General features: G+C 34.6%; 1 protein-coding gene across 3 annotated transcripts; it reads left to right on the top strand.

The window, feature by feature from the left end:
- The first annotated feature begins 1,023 nt into the window (after positions 1-1,023).
- Positions 1,024-10,894, top strand: LOC113697040 (uncharacterized). Of its 3 annotated transcripts, none has more exons than XM_027216467.2 (5): positions 1,030-1,853; positions 2,157-2,368; positions 3,890-4,211; positions 5,057-5,152; positions 10,602-10,894. In XM_027216467.2, exons 1-5 carry the CDS (start codon positions 1,752-1,754, stop codon positions 10,635-10,637), a joined length of 768 nt encoding a protein of 255 aa, XP_027072268.1. In that variant the 5' UTR covers positions 1,030-1,751; the 3' UTR covers positions 10,638-10,894. The 3 variants fall into 3 exon arrangements, with proteins under 3 accessions (XP_027072285.1, XP_027072268.1, XP_027072276.1); XM_027216475.2 differs by having other exon boundaries at positions 1,039-1,853; positions 2,175-2,368; XM_027216484.2 differs by lacking the exon at positions 5,057-5,152 and having other exon boundaries at positions 1,024-1,853.
- Positions 10,895-18,993: the final 8,099 nt, after the last annotated feature.

Here is an 18,993-nt window from a genome sequence, read left to right as displayed (position 1 = left end):
TTGACCGATATGAATTTATAAGGGATGTAAAAGTACACTTTTAAAAGTGAAGGACGAAAAAAGTCATTTGTAAAATATGAGGGACGTTTTGAACGATTTTTTTTTAAAAAAAGTAAACAACAAATAAACAAGTAAACATTTTCCTTGCGTATTCAAAGTAAACAAATAAATGTAGCAAATAAAAAATAAATGTAGCAAATGCAATCCTAACCAACCCAAAAAAAAAGAGTGAAGTTCTGCAATTAAAATCTATATTTTTCAATATTATATGCTGATGGATAAAAGTTTATGTCAAGGAGTTATTTTATTTTTTGGCAAAAAAAGTTGAAAACTAGATATCATTAATCTAAATTTGTGAAATGTAATATTTTGAATTTCAAATTAGTAACACAAAAAATTCTAGTAATTTAATTACAATTTTACAAAATCTAGAGTCTTACAGTATATTTATAAATATGAATTGTGGAATTGTAAGATCATAAGAACAGAAACATGAGTTTAATAACTATGAAATTAAAGTTTGTGAACGAGTTCAAATAGCCTACTTAAAGTGGACTCGAACTGCATTTGATATAGCTATTAGGTCAATCAAATTCAAATGACATGAGTTAAATATTTATACAATTTTAAATAAAAGATATACATTTCACACTAATAAATTGAATTACTTAAACTTGACTAATACGAATTTAAATTAAAGCATTGTTGGATCAAGCTTGCAATTAACTTGATTGGGTTTGAGTCATTTGCACCTTGTTAGAGACTCTTTTTTTTTTTTTTCCGAAATGATAGTTTTATAATTGATACACGCGCGCGCGCACACACACATATATATACATAGATATATAGTATTTGGACAAAGATCCAATAAAATAAAAAAAAATATGCATAGCACATCAGCACAAAAATATTATTGTCTCTTCTTTTTTTTGACAGATTAATTTTATGCATTAAATTCAATTTTGAAATTAGGCCATTTGTTAGATAATTTTTTTTTTATTTGACAGATTAATTCTTGTTAAGAGTTGCAACTTGCAAAACATTTATACTATAAGAAACTCGAAGGGTCGATGCACAAGCAAGGGATCGATCTTCGATCCCCTGAATTTATGCAAAAGAAAGGTTACGCAGCTTTTAAAAGAAAAAGGGGCAAAAAAGAGAGAGAGAAACAGAACGAGGAAAAGAGCCAAAAAAAGAAAGAGGAAAATGTTGTGAGAGACTGCACAGAAGATGCAGCGAGCGAGAGAGAGAGAGAGTTGTTTCTCTAATTGAACTGATTTGTTGGTTCTGTTAGCCGTCAAACTGACTTAAACGAAGTAGTTTTGCTGCGACTGGAAAAAAACGCCGCCGGCCGGCGATGTTATGAGAGAAAAGGATTCAGAAGAAGATTCATCCGTTTCTTTCAAATTTGAAAAAGGCAAATTCGTTTCAATGTAGGCCGCCTCTGCTTATGCATATGCCTATGCCTGTGTCCTAGTTCTACTGTTCCCTTTTCCCGCGCTTAATCCAATCATCAATCACTTTCTATTATCTACCGCCTACCATATCCATTATCCCTCCGCCCTTCACCTCCATCCAGGGAAGAGAAAGGAAGGCAGGACAGGGTTTTCCTGTTGGTTCGATTCTGTTTGGCCTGTCCGCCCGCGGCCTTGCCCGTTTGAATCAAACCCCATCCAATAGACGAGCTTTTCCATAAATAGGGAAATCCGGTGCTGGAGAGGGGGGCCGATTGCCTTTGGAGTCCAGAATTTATGATGCTTTGTTGTTGCCCTGCATTGAGAACTCAGATACAGACGTGGCTTCGCGATTATGATAAGATTCAGTCTTCCGCTGTTATTCTCATCTACATTCAAGTATGTAAACTTCTCTTCTAAACTAACTGTTCTCAGATTATCGACCTTGAATTCAATTGATTTTCCTTGCGTATTCTTTCATCTCATGTTATGAGAGACTGTTATGTATGTTTGTATTGACCCTCGCTAGCAACATTTACATGTATGTGTAATGTTCTCTCCAATAATGTGTGTGTATATATGTATGCATAGTGTATACGATTAATGTCACATATGAATTGTTCGATTTCTTGGACGGATAGATGATAGTAACAAATTTACTGCTGCTATTGCTCATTAGAGAAGAATAATATCGATGCTCAGTGTTTAGCTGTCTGTCAGATTGGTTGCTCATTGATTGGCTCACTCGGGGCACTCTACAACGGAGTCTTGCTGATCGATTTGGGAATTGCCTTGTTCGCCCTGGTTGCCATTGAGAGTAGCAGTCAGAGCCTTGGGAGAACATATGCCGTGCTTCTTTTCTGTTCCATTTTGCTTGACATCACCTGGTTCATTCTCTTTGCCCGTGAAATCTGGTCCTTTTCTCTCCTTTTTTCCATCTTTTCCCATTTATCTGGTTCCCCCCCCCCCCCCCCCCCCCCCACAAAAAAAACAAAAAAAAATCTCCTTTCTTATCATAATAATAGCTTGTTTGAGTTCCTTACCTTCATTTTTTTCATTTTGTTTTCTGAATTTTCATTTTCTGAATTCCGATATTCAGCAAACTTGATCTATTATAATTATGATCATGCATACATTTTTGACCAACTTATATTGCCAACATGTTGAACATATGAGCTATGTGACACTCTTATTTGTGAATCTCTTAATGTGTTCAATTTAGGCAAATCATTTGATTAGATAATGTGGCTCATGCTATCTGTTATTAGTTGTTAGATGCTAATGCTATGTAACACTCATAGATCACAAGTATTACTTTGATGTAAAGCAAGGAATTCTTCTTATAGAGATTGCGAGTCAATGCTGAAGCGCAGACAGTGGCTCTTGTTTTCGTTTCTATAATTCCAGAAGTTTGTAGATTTTGGAATTTGGTATCAAGTGAATGTGAATTTTGTACCAAATTAGTCTTGATTTGGTAAACGATTCCTCGGACTTATTAATGGGTTTATTGGCTATCTTACTCTGTGAACGATAAATGTCAATAAATTCTTATTTGTTGGTTGAAATTTCAGCGAGTTGGAACTGCAAGACTAAAGCCTGGTATGTCTAGACATGTTTCTGGATTGAATAGGGAGAGGAGATAAAAATGTTTTGATTACCTTTTTTTTTAAATCTTAAATAATGAATGCTGTGATTACCTTTTTTTTTTTAAATCTTAAATAATGAATGCTGTGACTCAGTTTCCCTTAGATTAAGCATGGATATAAAAATTATAGTGCAGGCAATGTATTTGTCACAACTAAATTTACTGGTTAGAAGAGCCAAATGATTCTAAGGCTTTATAATGCTCCGGAAATGCGACTCAAAATTTTTTTTCTCTTCTCATTGTTATCAAACTGTTTCTGGTTTATACATTTTCCTATTAAGTGATTGCTTGGTGGTTTTCTGTTTACTGATTGCCTTGTGAAGTGGTTCATAAATGGTGTCTATGTTGACCTAAATACTTAGTTGATCTTCTATGCTATCCATAACTAAAAATTACTTCTTGAAATATAAGCGATATATTTATTTTACGTCAGAAGGTAGTATGAGGATAGGTTGTAATTTAAGTGTCTACTGATATAATTTAATTATTTTTACTGCACCTCTATAGTCAGGTCGACTTTGTTTGCTTATTCTGCAAGTTTCTGCCTGAGCCTGGATATTAGTGCAGTTATCATCCTTGGTCTTACTTTGAGTGCATGATGGGTTTTTTTGTTGAATGTCCTTGTTTAGGATTTACAGAGTTACTTTGCTTGGGTTACCCTTTTGTCATTCTCATGTCTTACTCCTATCCTATTATTTTTTATTTCTTTCTATGCTCTCTCTTTTTGCAGAAAACTAAGACATGAATGTCTAGCACTTTTTTGAATAAAACCATTTTGTGGTATGTGCAGGCACATTTCATCGGATATATATGGGACTTTTGTTATATTCTCGGTTAAACTCACTCTGTCCATGCAGATTATTGGGTTTTTTGTGAGGTTATCTTCTTCATTCTTATGGATTCAGATGTATAGACTTGGTGTTTCTTATTTAGAGACTTCAGTTCCTCGAGAAGCAGATGCTGATTTGAGAAACAGTTTCCTCAATCCGGCAACCCCTTCTATAGATAGACATCCTTCTGGCTCTGATGATGTTTTAGGAGGCTCCATCTATGATCCTGCTTATTATTCATCTTTATTTGAAGATTGTAAAGATGATGCACATTTACATGGGGTAAGTTATCCTTCGCTCACTTGTGTTCTGTCAATATACTATTCGTGCTTCCCTTTTAGCTTCTAGGTGCATAATTCTTTGGATGTGATCTATTCTTCCAGCTGCTTCAAGATGGTCTGAGAATGCCATTTATGAAAAGACTTAGTTTGTCTTAGTTTTGACTCTGTGGACTTGGTATCTTACAGAAGACATTTATCGTTATTAATTAGATAATTCTTGAAACTCAGAAAAGTAACTACTTACTATGCACAAGCTGTAGTATTAGCTCACATGAAAAAGAATTATGAAGCACCGGGAGACAACTTCCTGATTGGTATGAAGTTCATAGAAGTGATAAGTTAAGGGAGACAGTTTTGATATTCCGGACAATATGGCATCAACTTCCGCATGATGCTGATGCAGCAATTGTTTGAGAGAATTCTCTTTGCTCTTGAGCTGCATATTTTGAGACATTTGGAGGTCATTTGAGTTCTTTTTTTCTTCTGGTCTTTTTTGGGTTAATTTTTTAGATAATGTATGTGTCAAAGGAGATGCAAACTAAAGGATTGGAAAAAAGTATAGAACTTTCTGCTGTATTCTTGATGAAGCTAAATAAAGAGGAGAAGATGAAGCAGCCAACTATTAGCAAGACAATCACCTATGCTATGGGAATCTTGGGTTAGTTTGGATGAATTTTTGGGGGTGTTTTTGTGAAATTTCTAATGTAGCACCTTTATTGGTAAATGCATCTGCAAGTTGACGTGGCATAAATATTACAAACTTCTAGCAGTTTGTTGGATGCACCATGTGTGCAACTTCTACATATACTATTTTCATTGAGTCATGGTTCTCATATCTTTATGTAGGGTGGTCAAAACCATGGCTTAATCATGGAGTCTACTGCTACTGCTGAGACTTCTCAACTGAAGCAATGCTTGAACAAAACTCTCCCCAACAAAGATGTAAGTTGTCAGTGGAACCAATGGTCTTCTAGGTGGTCTGATTGATTTTAACCTGTGAGATTTGTGGATATTCTCTCTAACCTTCACATGAATTAGGTAGAGAATTTAGTGTCACTGGTATGTGATTACACGATGTGATACACTTAGTAGAAAATTTGCAGGCATAAATGTAATGGAGTCAATTTTTGGCGTCTTAATATACAAATTTGCAGGCAAAAATGTAAAGGTCTCATTTTTTGGCATCTTTGTGTCTGTGTCCTCTTATTTTGAACAGATTGAATTATTTAGTGAGAGTAAGAGGTTTTCTCAACTGCTGCTGATTTTACAGAACTGATTCTTGAAAATCCAATTTCTCATAATAACTCTCGTGTTCTTGTTTGCTGTTAAACTAGGAATGCATGAATTTTATATAAAAAAAAGGCAAAATCTGATTTTGACTAATTAATGACCAAATTACCCTTATATCTGGCATACATGGGCTTGTGTGCTAATTAAACAATCTTTAGATGTAGCTAATTGCTTTACTCATGGTAGAGGGAAGAGAAGCCTACACATTTGAAAGTGGGATGACAATAGATGAAGAGGGAAAGGCATATGGCAAAATATGTTTTCTGGCCTTTACGTGGTAATTATCTTAAGAGGCACAAAAAGTAGCCCATAGTCGGAATACAAAAGCAACATAAGATCTGCTTCTAATCAGCTTTTTTTGGACCCAAAAAAATACATTTAAAATATGGAAAGCATTTCACAACACAATAAAATATCTTTTCAAAATGATAAGATAAATTTAGCTCTGCAAAGTCAATTTGGAATAAGGCCTAATACTCCCATATGCAACCTATAGGGTATGAATAGGTTTTGTAAGGGAAGAGTTTTGCAAGGGAACAGTGACAATGTATTTGGTGAACCCAAAACAATCAGGCCATATTGTATTTGAAGGGTTCTTTTTCCAGGCATGGGAAATCCCAGGACATATGGGGTGATAGGAATTAGAATCTTAGGATTTTAGTTTCAACTTTTCTTCTTTAAAGAAAATGTTGTATGAGATTTTCAAAAGCAAATTGAAAAATATGTTAGAAACTGATAGTAAGAACGTGGATCTTAATAATTAACAACTTTTGGTGATTTTGAAGCCTCGCATATTGAAAGCTTTAGCATTCCAAGAACTTTCAGAGCTTAGAAAATTGATGCCAAAAGGCATTGGAATTTTAAAAGTCCTAGAAATTTTCTATTTCTTCCATCAATTGCTGTGTGATGAAGACAAAATGAAATAATGCAAATTTTTTCTTTACGAGTAGAAAAAAGAAATTAAGTGCATCAGGAATCCTGGTGAATAGTAGTATTGTTTCTTTATTGAAGTCTACATTTGAACAAAATAAATCTGTAAGCTTTATCACCAATTCAAGAATACATCAAACGCTTAGTATGGCAATAAGCAAATGAATGAGTTGGTGCTCTCTGCTACCAGTTTGTGGACAGTTGTTTTAGAAAACAACACTCAGAGTAAAGGCCTCTACAACTATTGTCACCGCAGCCCCCGGCATAATAGTTACTCTAAGCTTGGTTGATTTTTAATTGGAATGCATTGGTAGTCTTCGACTCTGTGTGTGTGTGAAGACCATGGAGTGAAGGTAGAACCGCACCCTTCAGGATGTCAATTTTCTTCTGCTTCGCCACCATTACTGTTTGTGTGGGTTATAGATACATGTGTGACAGGGGAGTTCCATTGCCAATGGGTAAAGGATCATCTCTGACATTGATGCTCTGCCATTTGCTTTCACTAAGTTCCCTGAGCTGAGGATTGGGATATTTTCCCTGTAGTTGAATGTTAATTTCTTAGATTTGAAGAATCATATTCTATCCACTATCAATTAAGCAGACCAAACACTGAAATCTGTTTGTCCCAGGTAATCAGACTACTTTTGTTGTGCTGATCCCTTGCCAACCAAACCAATCCTCATTTTTTTTTAATTAAAGAACTCAAAATAACTCAAGATCATTTTAACATTAGAATTTCAAGCAGATGAATAAAAATGTTGACAAAGTCTTTGATTCTTCTATCATTATGGACAATCCGTAAAATGTTTTACGAAGGGGGGTCAGGGCTGATTTGGCTCAGATTTCAGGTTGGATAAATGAGGAAAGAGCTGGTTTTACAGGTATAGTACTCACTAACTGAATTTCAGGATTTAGGAATTGTTCTAGAGCTATACACTGTTGGAAAATATTTTAAACAGTTTTGATTGTGATTTTTCATATTTTCCCCTGATTTGAACTCGCCATTTTGGAAGAGCATAAAGTTATACCTGTGAATGAGATAAAACTCTATTTGCAACGGGAAGATGCACAAGAAAATCAGGCAACGGAAGTTTAATCCAAAATGTGGTTAGGCTTGGAATTTGATGATGTCATCTTGAGAACTTTGAATGGGTTTATCACTTGTACACAATCATACAAGTTGAAAGATTTTCTTGTCAGTTTGGAAACTAATGTTGTTCATATTTAGCAATCAAAGAAGATATTGAGTATTTGCAGACATGAAAGAAGATGAAGACTGTGTCTTGCATGTCAATAAAGGTCCACATTTCTTCGCTTCACCACTTTACAATTGTCGGGCCTTGAGTTCTGGGACTGGACTTGAAATGGGGACTTCAGAAAAAATTTACGCTAAGAAGCTGCTAAATAAGCACCTAGGACGGTAAAGTAGGATCAGAAATGTATTGGTTGAGATGTCTTGATGAAGTAAGTGGAGTGTGGACAGAAATCTCGTCGGTATAATTCTATTACGGGAGTTTCCATAGTCTAGCCCTTGTTGACTTTACTTCTAGCCAATAAATTAAGCCCGGGATTTTTTTGAAGCTTCAGCCACTGACCAATATCAAGAGTATTGTGGTGTTTATGATGGACAAGCTTCAGAATTGTATTACTGCATGAGCTTGACATATGATTTTATGCCCAGCTGAATTAACATGGTTACTGATTTGAGAATGCTAAGTAGCAAATATATATTTATGTCTTTTGGATTCTCTTTCTATTTGCTTTCTTGCCCTATCCTATTTCAAGTGATAATAATTGATGGCATTTTGATTCCAATTGGTTATTCCTTTTTTATAATTTTGCAATTTGACAGTTGGTTTAGCTGTGTAAGATTTGCCTATCCATTTGTTAGATTTAGGGAAAATAAGGATAGTGAGTTGAATCCATCTGTTGAATGGGCCGATTTAGATCAAAGTTAAAGAAGAATGGATAGCTGTCATCTAATTTGGCATGTTACCTTACACATGGAGTAGTGGTTCCTTGATGTGCCCTTTCATATGTGCTTGCCTGATCTCAATTTATCATCTATGCCAAGTAACGGGATTGTAAATTACTCTAGCAGTAATTTTTTCCCCTCCCCAGTCTCAAATAGACAACATCCAGAAAGTATTTTTGTGCATTGGGGAGGGTTTAGGTCTGTAGGTCAGATGGTGTTCGGGTGATATTACACAAGCAACAGCTTGATTTGAGGTGGAAATTGTGAGAAAAGAGACAAAGCAATCTTGAATAGGGAGGGATAATGCTATTATTCTTTAAAAGAAAGGGTACTCTGAAGTGTGTTGAATAAGCTTCTAACTTGGGTGGGTAAAGTTGGCATTTTGGGAACCATGGTGACTTCAGCCATGTACCTGTAGGACATGTTGTTGCTAAATTAGGAATAAACATTATTCAAAAGATAATATATAATATCCTATCAAAACTGATGGCGCAGACGGTTGTCTGCCAACAATATCTCTCTCCTATAAGAAAGGATAGGATTGCCTCTCCTCTTGGCACCCCCCCTCCCCAAAAAAAAAAAAAAAAAAAAAAAATTCCCAGTCCACAAATCCCAAAGCTTGTTGGAGTTAAGAATGCCTCCTAGGATGGATCTCTAATGTCTCAAAACTTGTCATGATATGCAACAATATATAAGATTCATATGTAACCATGGGGTTGCTAAATGTAATTTGTTTCAAGTCGCAGCCGGGAGCTGGAGACAAAGATATCTATATCCAGGTTTTGCTAAACAGTAAATTTGATATACACTGACAGTGTATCCAATTTGCTTAAACTTCGTGAGTTTGCTATATTGCTTTGCTTATCTTTTATTTATTGTACCAGCTTAGTAGCAGGTAGTCAAACCTAATATACTTGGTCATTACAAAGTTGCTAAAACATCTTAAATTCTCTTTAATTTTGATAAATCTGCATAGACATACCTCTGCTTTGTTTGTCATACTTATGACAGTCTCTCTGCTTGGTTTGAAAGTAACAACATATGAATTATTTGGCATGTTTTGTATGATAAGCTGAGATGCTAACAAATTGTACAGGTTAACGTTATACTTCAATCCTCCACTTGGTTTTTATTCTTTGCATGAGTTTGTTTTCAGGCTTCTTTATTTGAGTAAAGTTGCATTTCGCCTTGCACTTTCAAATTTTGAAGTGATGGTGCTTTGCTGTTGAAACATCTGTGCATAGCAATCCAAAAAAAAAAGATTTATTACCTTTCTTTGTTACTCATTTCACAGTAAATAGTGTGAATTTGAATGGGGGATGGGGATATTGCAGTGGATATTAGTGCATGGTCAAAAAAGGCTGAGACTTCTCCCAACACTACTATGGATGATAATCTAGTGTTTTTTTTCCATCAAAGTTCAAAAAGGAAATTGTTCAGAATTGAGTCAAGGTGGAATTCAGGGTGCCACATTGAAGACAAGTAGCAAATGACCAATGCTTGGCACTGACTTCAAAACATGGAATAACTTGTCATACATTAGTTTTTGTTGCTAATTTAGATAAGTGAAAAGGTAGGAAAAGTATGACAGGAAAATGGAATTGTCCTATTACAGATTAGGGGTATTTACAGGATGGATGTTTTAATTCATAAGTTAAAGAAAAAATGCAGAGGTTTTTATTTGGCTTACCAACATTTTTTTCGTTTTGGTGTGTGGGTGCGTTATGCACGAGCTTGCACACGCTCACGCACACACAAAATATATTAAAACTGCATGAGCTTGCACATGCTCAGGCACACACAAAAATATATTAAAACAGCATTGCTGAACGAAGTTCTAATCTCTGAAGCTGCAGTTGTTATGGTAAGAGAAAATTACCTCTAGGACTGAAAGGTAACAAAGAAAAAGATGCAAGTTTGTTTTACAACATAGTGTTCTTTGATGAGATTCTAGTTTTGATGGTTTTGTAGAATCGTTCATGTGGGAGTTTGGTTTGGACCTCTTCATACCATTTCTGAGTACTAATCTATCCACATACTTTGATTGACTTGTCCTTCCTTTGTCGTTGGGATCAATTTGTCTCTCATGAAATCTCAGTATTTGAAATCCTCCGTAATAGATCATCAATAAGCATGGGTGTTTTAGAGAATCAATGCTTGGTACTGTACTTAGCCACTGATTAATCCCATTTGCAGGATGAGAATGGTACGAGAAAGCTCCTGAATGTTTGAATACAAGGACTCTGGTTTGGCGTCTGTTTGGCAGCATCTATTCCCCCTTGGTTTTTGATCGAGAGTTCTTAATACCCAACTGGTTGTATGCAGCAGCAACATTTGTACAGTAATCATTGATAGCATTCTTTTCCAGGATAAAAAGTTTTCTGAGATAGTAGCTTCCGAGATTCATTGTGTAAAGCAGAACTCTGATGTCAAAAGTTTTGAGGCTATAGTAAAAGCTCTATTTGGGCTGCGGATGTGGATTTGTCAAAGATGTTCTTAAAATGTTTGTCAACTCCTTGGCTTGCCCTTATTATTCCTTTCAACTACTTCGGAATTAGATTTGCCTTTGGTACATTAGGTTCTGCTACTCTAAACAAATGGTAGTTTAGAGGCAAACACTTTGGTGGATCCGGTCTATGTCAACTCTGTGGCTCCAATTTTTCTACATTATCTCACCAACTCAAGAATTGACGGTGTGATAAAATTTGGACTATAAGGTCTACAAGATCAGATCAGGTCAACCAAGATTTTGCCAAAGATATTTAGATGGTCATTCAAGGCCAATTCTGATTTTGTATTCGGTGAAGGAAATTACGAAAAAGAATAACAAATTCTCCGTGTTTTATTATCAGCGCTAGGGAGCTGATTTCTCCTTTCTCCTTAAATCCTAACAGCCAAGCAAACGAAATTGAAATTTAAAAGAAAGAAAAAGGTCTGATTAAGACGTTTTAGAGAAAGGCAAGGGGCAGGTGAGCAGAAAGTAGAGGAGAGGAGGACATGCGCACGTAGTACTTTTCTTTGAGAGGAGAGCAGAGGGGGGGGGGGGGGTGGGCGTAAAATTGACAATTAATCAAATTCTCTCTCTCTGTTAAAAATTCAAAAATCCTTATGAAATTGAAGAACACCTCCATCCATTGTCTAAATCTTTGTTAAACAAACCTAAGAGAGTTTAAAAAAAAAGAAAAAACAAAACCTTGATTATAAAAAAATCTCATGAAATTCATAATATTTCCCATAAATTTTTAGAATCTAAACAAACCCACTTTAGATATATCAATCTATCAATCAAAATTTAAAATGGGTAGAAATGGCAAGTCTGGCATATCTCCATTTACAAATCATCTTCGTCTTTCTTTATCTTCTTCCTTGAAACTTTCTTCATCATCCCTCATCTTCTTCTCCAAAATCCCAAAAGGAGGAGGAAGAGAAGGTAAAGAAAGTTTCAGCGGAAAGTTTGGTGGCGATGGGGGAAGGGAAAAAGAAAGGGTAGAACGGTGTAGGAAGCTGGAGAAATGGGATTGGAGAGAGGTGTAGCTATGTAGGCTTGGTTGAGGAAATGGAGTGGCGATGGTAGAGTTGGTGGCCGTCGAGTTTTCCAATTGTGGGAATTAGAAGAAATGATCTAGTATGGCTCTTTACCGTCTTTTCTTTTTAGGATAATTCCAGAAACCTTCACTGAGGTTTTTGTTAGTTGCACTTGCCTCCCCTCAACTTCTGAAAATATCACTTAGCTCCCTTGGCTGTGAACTGGGACCCATTTCTAACATAAGCAGCTGCATAATGACTCTTATACCCTTAATATTTGCACTGAGTAACATAAGCAGCAATGCTTCCAATCGCGCCATAATCTGACAATTATGTATGATTGCAGATTAGTCTTGTCATGCTGTATTAGTCCTTGATTACCAATATCTTGATGTTGAAATTACAGGATGGGAACTCTTGCTACTCATGATATTATTGTCCACTACACGGGGAACAAAACTAGAATTTCCAATGCAGATCCTCAAAGATATTCTTACATGCAACTGTTGAATGATGTTGCTGAGCGGGCATTGAGTGATATGCCTAGGAATGTGAATCTATTGCTGCACATGAGATGTGGAATTCCAAAAGCTGTAGGTAGCATGGATATCATTGATGATCAATCTGTGAAGGAAATGTTCAAAGTTCATAAGAGTGAACTTGTAATCAATCTGTTTGTCCTTGACATGCACGTCTACTGTAACCCCAAATGTGTTTGAAAAGTTAAGAATGATAACACAAAAGTCATGAAGATGTGAGTTGATGATGGCTAGTGAGGATACTTTTGAAGTAGGCAATTTTGATAAGACTTGTATAGTCAAATTAGCTGATAGACATTATTGTGATTGTGGTGAATTCCAAGCATGCTGCATTAGGAGTGATGTACAAGAAGGAGACACTTGACAGCTACTGTGAGAAAGCTTTCTCAAAGGATCAGTACTTGAGGACCTACTCCTCAATGATCCATCCAGTTCTACATATTCAGCAATGGTTGTCTATGCCTGATGTGCTTCCAAAAACTGTTTTACCACCACCCCTTAGAAAAGCACTGGGTAGACCAAGAACAAATAGCAGAAGGGAAGCTGATAAAGGTGTTCCTTTTTCTCAGACAAAGAGATCAACTACTTTCAAGTGTTCCAACTGTAAGGCATTTGGTCATAACAGAAGGACATGCCAAGGAGCACCTGTGAATGCAAAGAATGGTAGCTCTACTTCTAGAAATCAGGTTAAAAGTGAACAATATTTATACAGATTACCATAGTTTTTAACGTGAAACTAAACTATTATGTGTTTTGATCATAGGGTAGTATTAGGAGGGCAAAACTAGGAAAGGACATTGCTAGCACTAGTTTAGCGGGATCTGTGCTTTGGGTAAGCGAGGTCAATATTGCATTTAAGTAAAGATTATGGCATTTTAAGTTTTTCTATCTCTCGAATTTTATTCATCCTAGGACCATGCACAAGGAAATGTTCCTGTTGTGGTTTCAAGTCAAGGAAGTAATCAAACTCCGCCAACTAATGTTACTGCTGTGAATGTTCGAGTGAATGTCAAGGCTACTGGAAGTGCTTCCAAGAGAAAGGTAAGTGGGATACAAAGCAATACAAATTATACTGAAATTCTTGTGCCATAGGATATAAGTTTCTTTTGTGTTTTCCAGAGAGGAAGAACTTCTCAAATGGCTAGTCCTTCTACTGCTAAAAGTTCCAAAAAAGGAAAGGGAAATGCTTTTGCGCGTGCACGACCAGTTTCTGCAACTAATACCAATTAGAATTCCCAGACTCAAGTCTCTATAAGCATTGAATCGGCTGCCAATATGGACAGTCAAAGCCTTACCAATAGTTTCAGCATGAGATCTGAGTAATCTTGAAAGCTACCTTTTCCAGCTGATCGAATTATTACATATGATAGCACTATTAACTCTTATCATATTACTTACTAAAACTCAATGTAACTCTTTGTTGAGTGGTGCTTCGTGGATGTCATCTCAAATTTGCTGCCCACTCATTACTTTTGGACATGCATTTGGAACTATGTTAGCAGTTTGCAATCCTCACCATCTAATTGTAGTAGTAAACTTAGATGGTGTTTTGTGCAAGTTTGGATTGCAACAGCTAGTACTTATCATATGATGTTGCATTTTGGTTTTGCACTAAATATGCTGTAGCTTCTTATTTACTTTTGACCAATGTTTTGAAACTCAAACCGACCATCGACTAGGTCGAAGTTAGGGGTCAGGGTCGAACCCATCCAAGAACCAGATGACGGGCCTGTTTGGAAGCTAGTTTTTTGGACAAGTTTTTTACCTACATGTTTTTTAACAACTTTTGCTACAGGAACCCCAAAAAACCTTCTCAAAGTTTTTTACCTGCACACTTCAAAATACCCAAAACACAAAAAATAAAAATAAAAAAATTCAACACAATAAAAATTCCCTTCCCTTTTTTTCTTCTTCCACCCCCATCCCAACCCACCACCACCGCTGGTGTCGACCACCACCACCGTTTCGTCCCTGGCTTGTTGATGGCTATGGAGGTGGCGGGGCAAAGAGGGAAGGGGCAGAGGTGGTGGCGGGGGTAACGGGGGTTGGCGGGGCAGAGGGGGAAGAGGGGAGGGGAGTGGCGGGGTTGAGGGAGAAGGCGGGGGTAACGGTGGCGGGGCAGAGGGGGAAGGAGGGGCAGAGCGGGAGGGGGTGCGCGGGGCTGAGGGAGAAGGCGGGGGGAGAGGGGTGGCGGGGTTGAGGGGAAAGGCGGAGAAGGCGGGGGGAGGGGGTGGCGGAGGTAACGGGGAAGAAGAAGAAGAAGAAGAAGAAAGAAAAGAAAAAGGAAAGAAAGAAAAAGAAAAAGAAAGAGGAAGAGAAAAGGAAAAAAAATTTCACCTTACAAAAGCTTCTACAAAATTGTTCTACTTACAAAAATTTCTACAAAATTTTTTCAAAAACTTCTACAGTACACTATAGTAAAGTTTTAGACAAACTCCCAAAAAACTCAGATTCCAAACAGGCCCGACGTCATCATGATGTTGTAATTATATTTAATTTTAAAAATTAATATATTATGTAAATTTTCTAAAAGGATATTAATACTAAGAAATGTATGTTCAATGTATGTTTGATGTTTCTAAAATACTTTACAAGAAAATACAAATAAGGTAGTATAATTAAGTAGCAATTTATGCAATTTACAAATTAATGCATATTCAACAAGTTTAGAACTAAATTGGAGGGCTTGTTTGAAAAATACTACAAGAATTTAGGGCTATAGATATACGTTCTAAAATGTTTCTAGGTGTAATAATAGTTTTCTAGTACTCTAGGGATCAAATAATAAAATTCTAGGTGAATTTTTTACTTTCTTTTTTTTTTTAATGTTTTATCCCTTTTTTAACTTAGATCTTCCATTAGAGTTGTTTGAGAGAGATTTATCGTAGGATATGTGAAGAGATTTGAGAGTAGTTAAAAGAAAGAATAAAAAAAGGTAAAAAAAAGAAAATGTGAAAAAAAAATAACCCTATTCGAAGGGATTCTTCCGGTTTTCGGTCAAACCCGATTTTCGACCAAGTTTGACCGAATTTTTGTTTCACGGTTTTTTAAAACAACTCAGACCGAATGCCTACTCGATTCCCAGTTCAACCGGTTGAACCGACCAGTTCGATCCGAGTTTCAAAACAAAGCTTTTGACTACTTCTAGTTTTGTTGATATTTAAATTCGTCATGCATTACTCATTTTGCATTGAATCGCATTCTTGGATGACAATGGTAATAGCTGCGTTGAATCACCATTCTTAAAGCGGTACAAATTTTTGGATGACAAATTTCACATACTTCTTCAATTTTCACAAACACCCCACACTTCTCGCTTTTGTATCCCGACCACCCAATTACTTAAACATTTATTAAAATAACATTTTGTAGGAAATAAAAAGGGTATTTCTGCAATTAAAATTCTTTCTCTCTCTTGATACTAGTATTTTAATCCACCTTTTTCTGATTTGGGCTAACAAGTTACTTAAGTTTCTCAAATAAGAGAGGTTAGTGATATTTCCAAATGTTAAGGGGAGGCAAGTGCAATTGATAAAAAATCTCAGGGGAGGTTTTATGAAATTATCCCTTCTTTTTAACTAAAAAACTTGATATTTGCACATGAGTTACTCATAAAAACAGGATAAAAAAATATTTGAACATGTGATGTGTCTGTCGCTATTTTGGGCAAAAATACGATTAAAAATGTGATTGACCGAACGAGTAGATTTTAGATTTATGAGGGACTAAAATGCTTTATTTTAATCTAACTCCACACACAGTGATACTCATATTCTATATGTTTATATATATATACACACACACACGAGAGAATTGTAATTTTGGTTCTAAATATTTAAGGCACGAGAGGTTTTTATCCATAAAGTTTGGATGAAAGTAAATGTTATCTCAAATGTTTCAATTTCTAAATGCATTTAGTCTTATTCACTAATTTTTGCTAATTGCTACGTGTCCTATATCATATGCCAACAACAACTAAATTTCTAGAAAAAAACTGAAAACAAGAAAAAATGGATTGTTAGCCATAATCCATAATAAAAAAATAACTAATTACTCACACGCTAATGTATTGAGTAACAGTCTTTATCCCATAATAAAAAAATTGATTGATAAAAAAAAAAATCTAGGTTACATAGCAAGTGGGTAATTAGTCCTCTTTTTTATTTTAAATTTTTTTTTTTCAAAAAATTACTTGCCGACACTAATGATACATTATAAATTCTAATAGCAATTGGCAAAAATTAGTCAATGAGATTAAATGTACTTAGAAATTGAAAATTTTGGAACTACATTTGTCTCATCCAAATTTTTGGGATTAAAACTTTTCATGCTTTCAACATTTGAGACAAAAACTACAATTCTCTCATTTGTAACTTCGTTTATATAGTAAAACTTCTATAAATCAGTATTTGATAAATTAGTAACTTCTATTAAATAATAATTTATCTGGTTCCGACTTGGGCTAACAAGCCAAATTAATAATTTTAATAAAACAACAATATAATAAATTTTTTTGAAAACCTTACCTAACCCGTTGGTTCCCTTCAAATATTAAATCAATAATTCATTAAAATTACATTTATTTTTTTTTCTAAAATATGAATCTATTATTATTTGTTTTTCAAAATCCATTGCTGCTATTATTTTTGAGTGCATATGTGATGCTCTCTATTAGACTCACATAATGCCTTATGCATTTGAGCATTATACACGTAGTCAATCATGGTCGATTTATGAGCACTTTTTAAATGGGAAGCCATAATTGTTACCAATGAGATTTTAAATAGAAAGTCATAATTGTTAGTGCAATGAGATATGTAAGAAAACTTTCTTGTCATTTATAAACATAATATTGTTAATTTGATTCATTGCATGTATTTATTAAAATAGAAGCAAACATTTATTATTTGTTATTTCTAAATAGAGGAAATTGCAGCTTATCACTTTAGCAACGTTTCAAGCATACCAATGATTTGAGAACGGACAAACTCAACTTCCTTTTATATTCAGAATTTCAGCAATTTGGTCACAACCGGCTCACGATCAAATGAAGAGCCAAGCGCCAGTGCACAAAGCACTATATTTGGGCCGCTCAAGTGAGACTCTATGCATCGCTAAGAAAGTAGACATATAAACCAACGTCCCTGAAGCAGGACAATAAAGTAAAATCACACCACGACGCCTGCTATATACCTAATACAATCAAGCAATTTCAACACCTTCCAACTCCTTTCATTTAATTTTGACCAAAAAAAAAAGGGATAATTTCAGAAACCTCCCCTGAGGTTTCTGACATTTACACTTACCTCCCCTGTGGTTTGAACAATTACACTGACCTCCCCTGAGGTTACTAATTCTTTACAAATTCAGTCCAAATGATTAAAATATTATTTTAGAGAGTGAAATTAGAATTTTGTACATGATTTGTCCTTTGTACCGCATGTCCAATGAATGGCAAAGTATTACAAATTAATTAACAATTAATAAACTTTAACGAGCGTAGTTTATAGGCAAATACGTATTGCCTATTTAAAGTACCAACTCTTTACATGTATTTTACTTTCAAACATTTACTTTATCACAAATATTTATTCTCAAATACAGATTTGTATTTACTCTCAAATATTTAATTTTTGTTAAATACAAAACCTACCAGTTTTTCTTCCGTAGAAATATTAATATAACATTTTTTTAATTTTAGTTACAAATATTTATGTATTTAACATAAATTAAATGATTCAGAATAAAATACTCATAAAGAACTAATACTTTACTCATGTAATGGATGAAAGCCATAAAAAATTAACATTTTATAGGCCATTTCTTTCTTTTTTTAAAAAAAAATTTAATTTATATTAAATAGATAACCTATCAATTTTCTTTTTGCAAGAATATTATTGTAACACCTTTCATTTTTAATTAAAAATATTTATATATTTATTATAAATTAAATATTTAAAAATAAAATACCTGTAAAGAGCCGATACTTTAAATAAGTTATGCGTATTTGCCTATAAACTACGCTCCTTACTTAAATCAATAAACTACACTCCTTAACTTAAATCAATAAACTATACTCCTTACTTTAAATAGTATAGTTTATAGGCAAATACGCATATTCTATTTAAAGTATAGGCTCTTTACAGATATTTTATTTTTAAATATTTAATTTATGATAAATATATTAACATTTGTAATTAAAAATTAAAAAGTGTTACAGTAATATTCTTGCAAAAAAAATCAGTAGGTTATCTATTTAATATAAATTAAATATTTTTTAAAAAATAAATGGCCTCATAAAATATTAATTTTTTATGGCTTTCATCTATTACATAAGTAAAGTATTGGCTCTTTATGGATATTTTATCCTGAATCATTTAATTTATGTTAAATACATAAATATTTATAACTAAAATTGAAAAAGTGTTATATTAATATTTCTACGGAAGAAAAACTGGTAGGTTTTGTGTTTAACAAAAATTAAATATTTGAGACTAAATACAAATCTGTATTTGAGAATAAAT

This window comes from Coffea arabica, chromosome 1e (genome assembly GCF_036785885.1).
Source record: "Coffea arabica cultivar ET-39 chromosome 1e, Coffea Arabica ET-39 HiFi, whole genome shotgun sequence".
Lineage (NCBI taxonomy): Eukaryota > Viridiplantae > Streptophyta > Magnoliopsida > Gentianales > Rubiaceae > Coffea > Coffea arabica.
This window is presented reverse-complemented; position numbering and strand designations above follow the sequence as displayed.

Bases quoted from the DNA above. Each gene is read 5' to 3' on its own strand.
- LOC113697040 (XM_027216467.2), top strand. From the start codon at position 1,752: ATGATGCTTTGTTGTTGCCCTGCATTGAGAACTCAGATACAGACGTGG. The intron at 1,854-2,156 runs GTATGTAAACTT...ATCGATGCTCAG, and splicing joins TTATTCTCATCTACATTCAA to TGTTTAGCTGTCTGTCAGAT. The intron at 4,212-5,056 runs GTAAGTTATCCT...ATCTTTATGTAG, and splicing joins ATGATGCACATTTACATGGG to GGTGGTCAAAACCATGGCTT.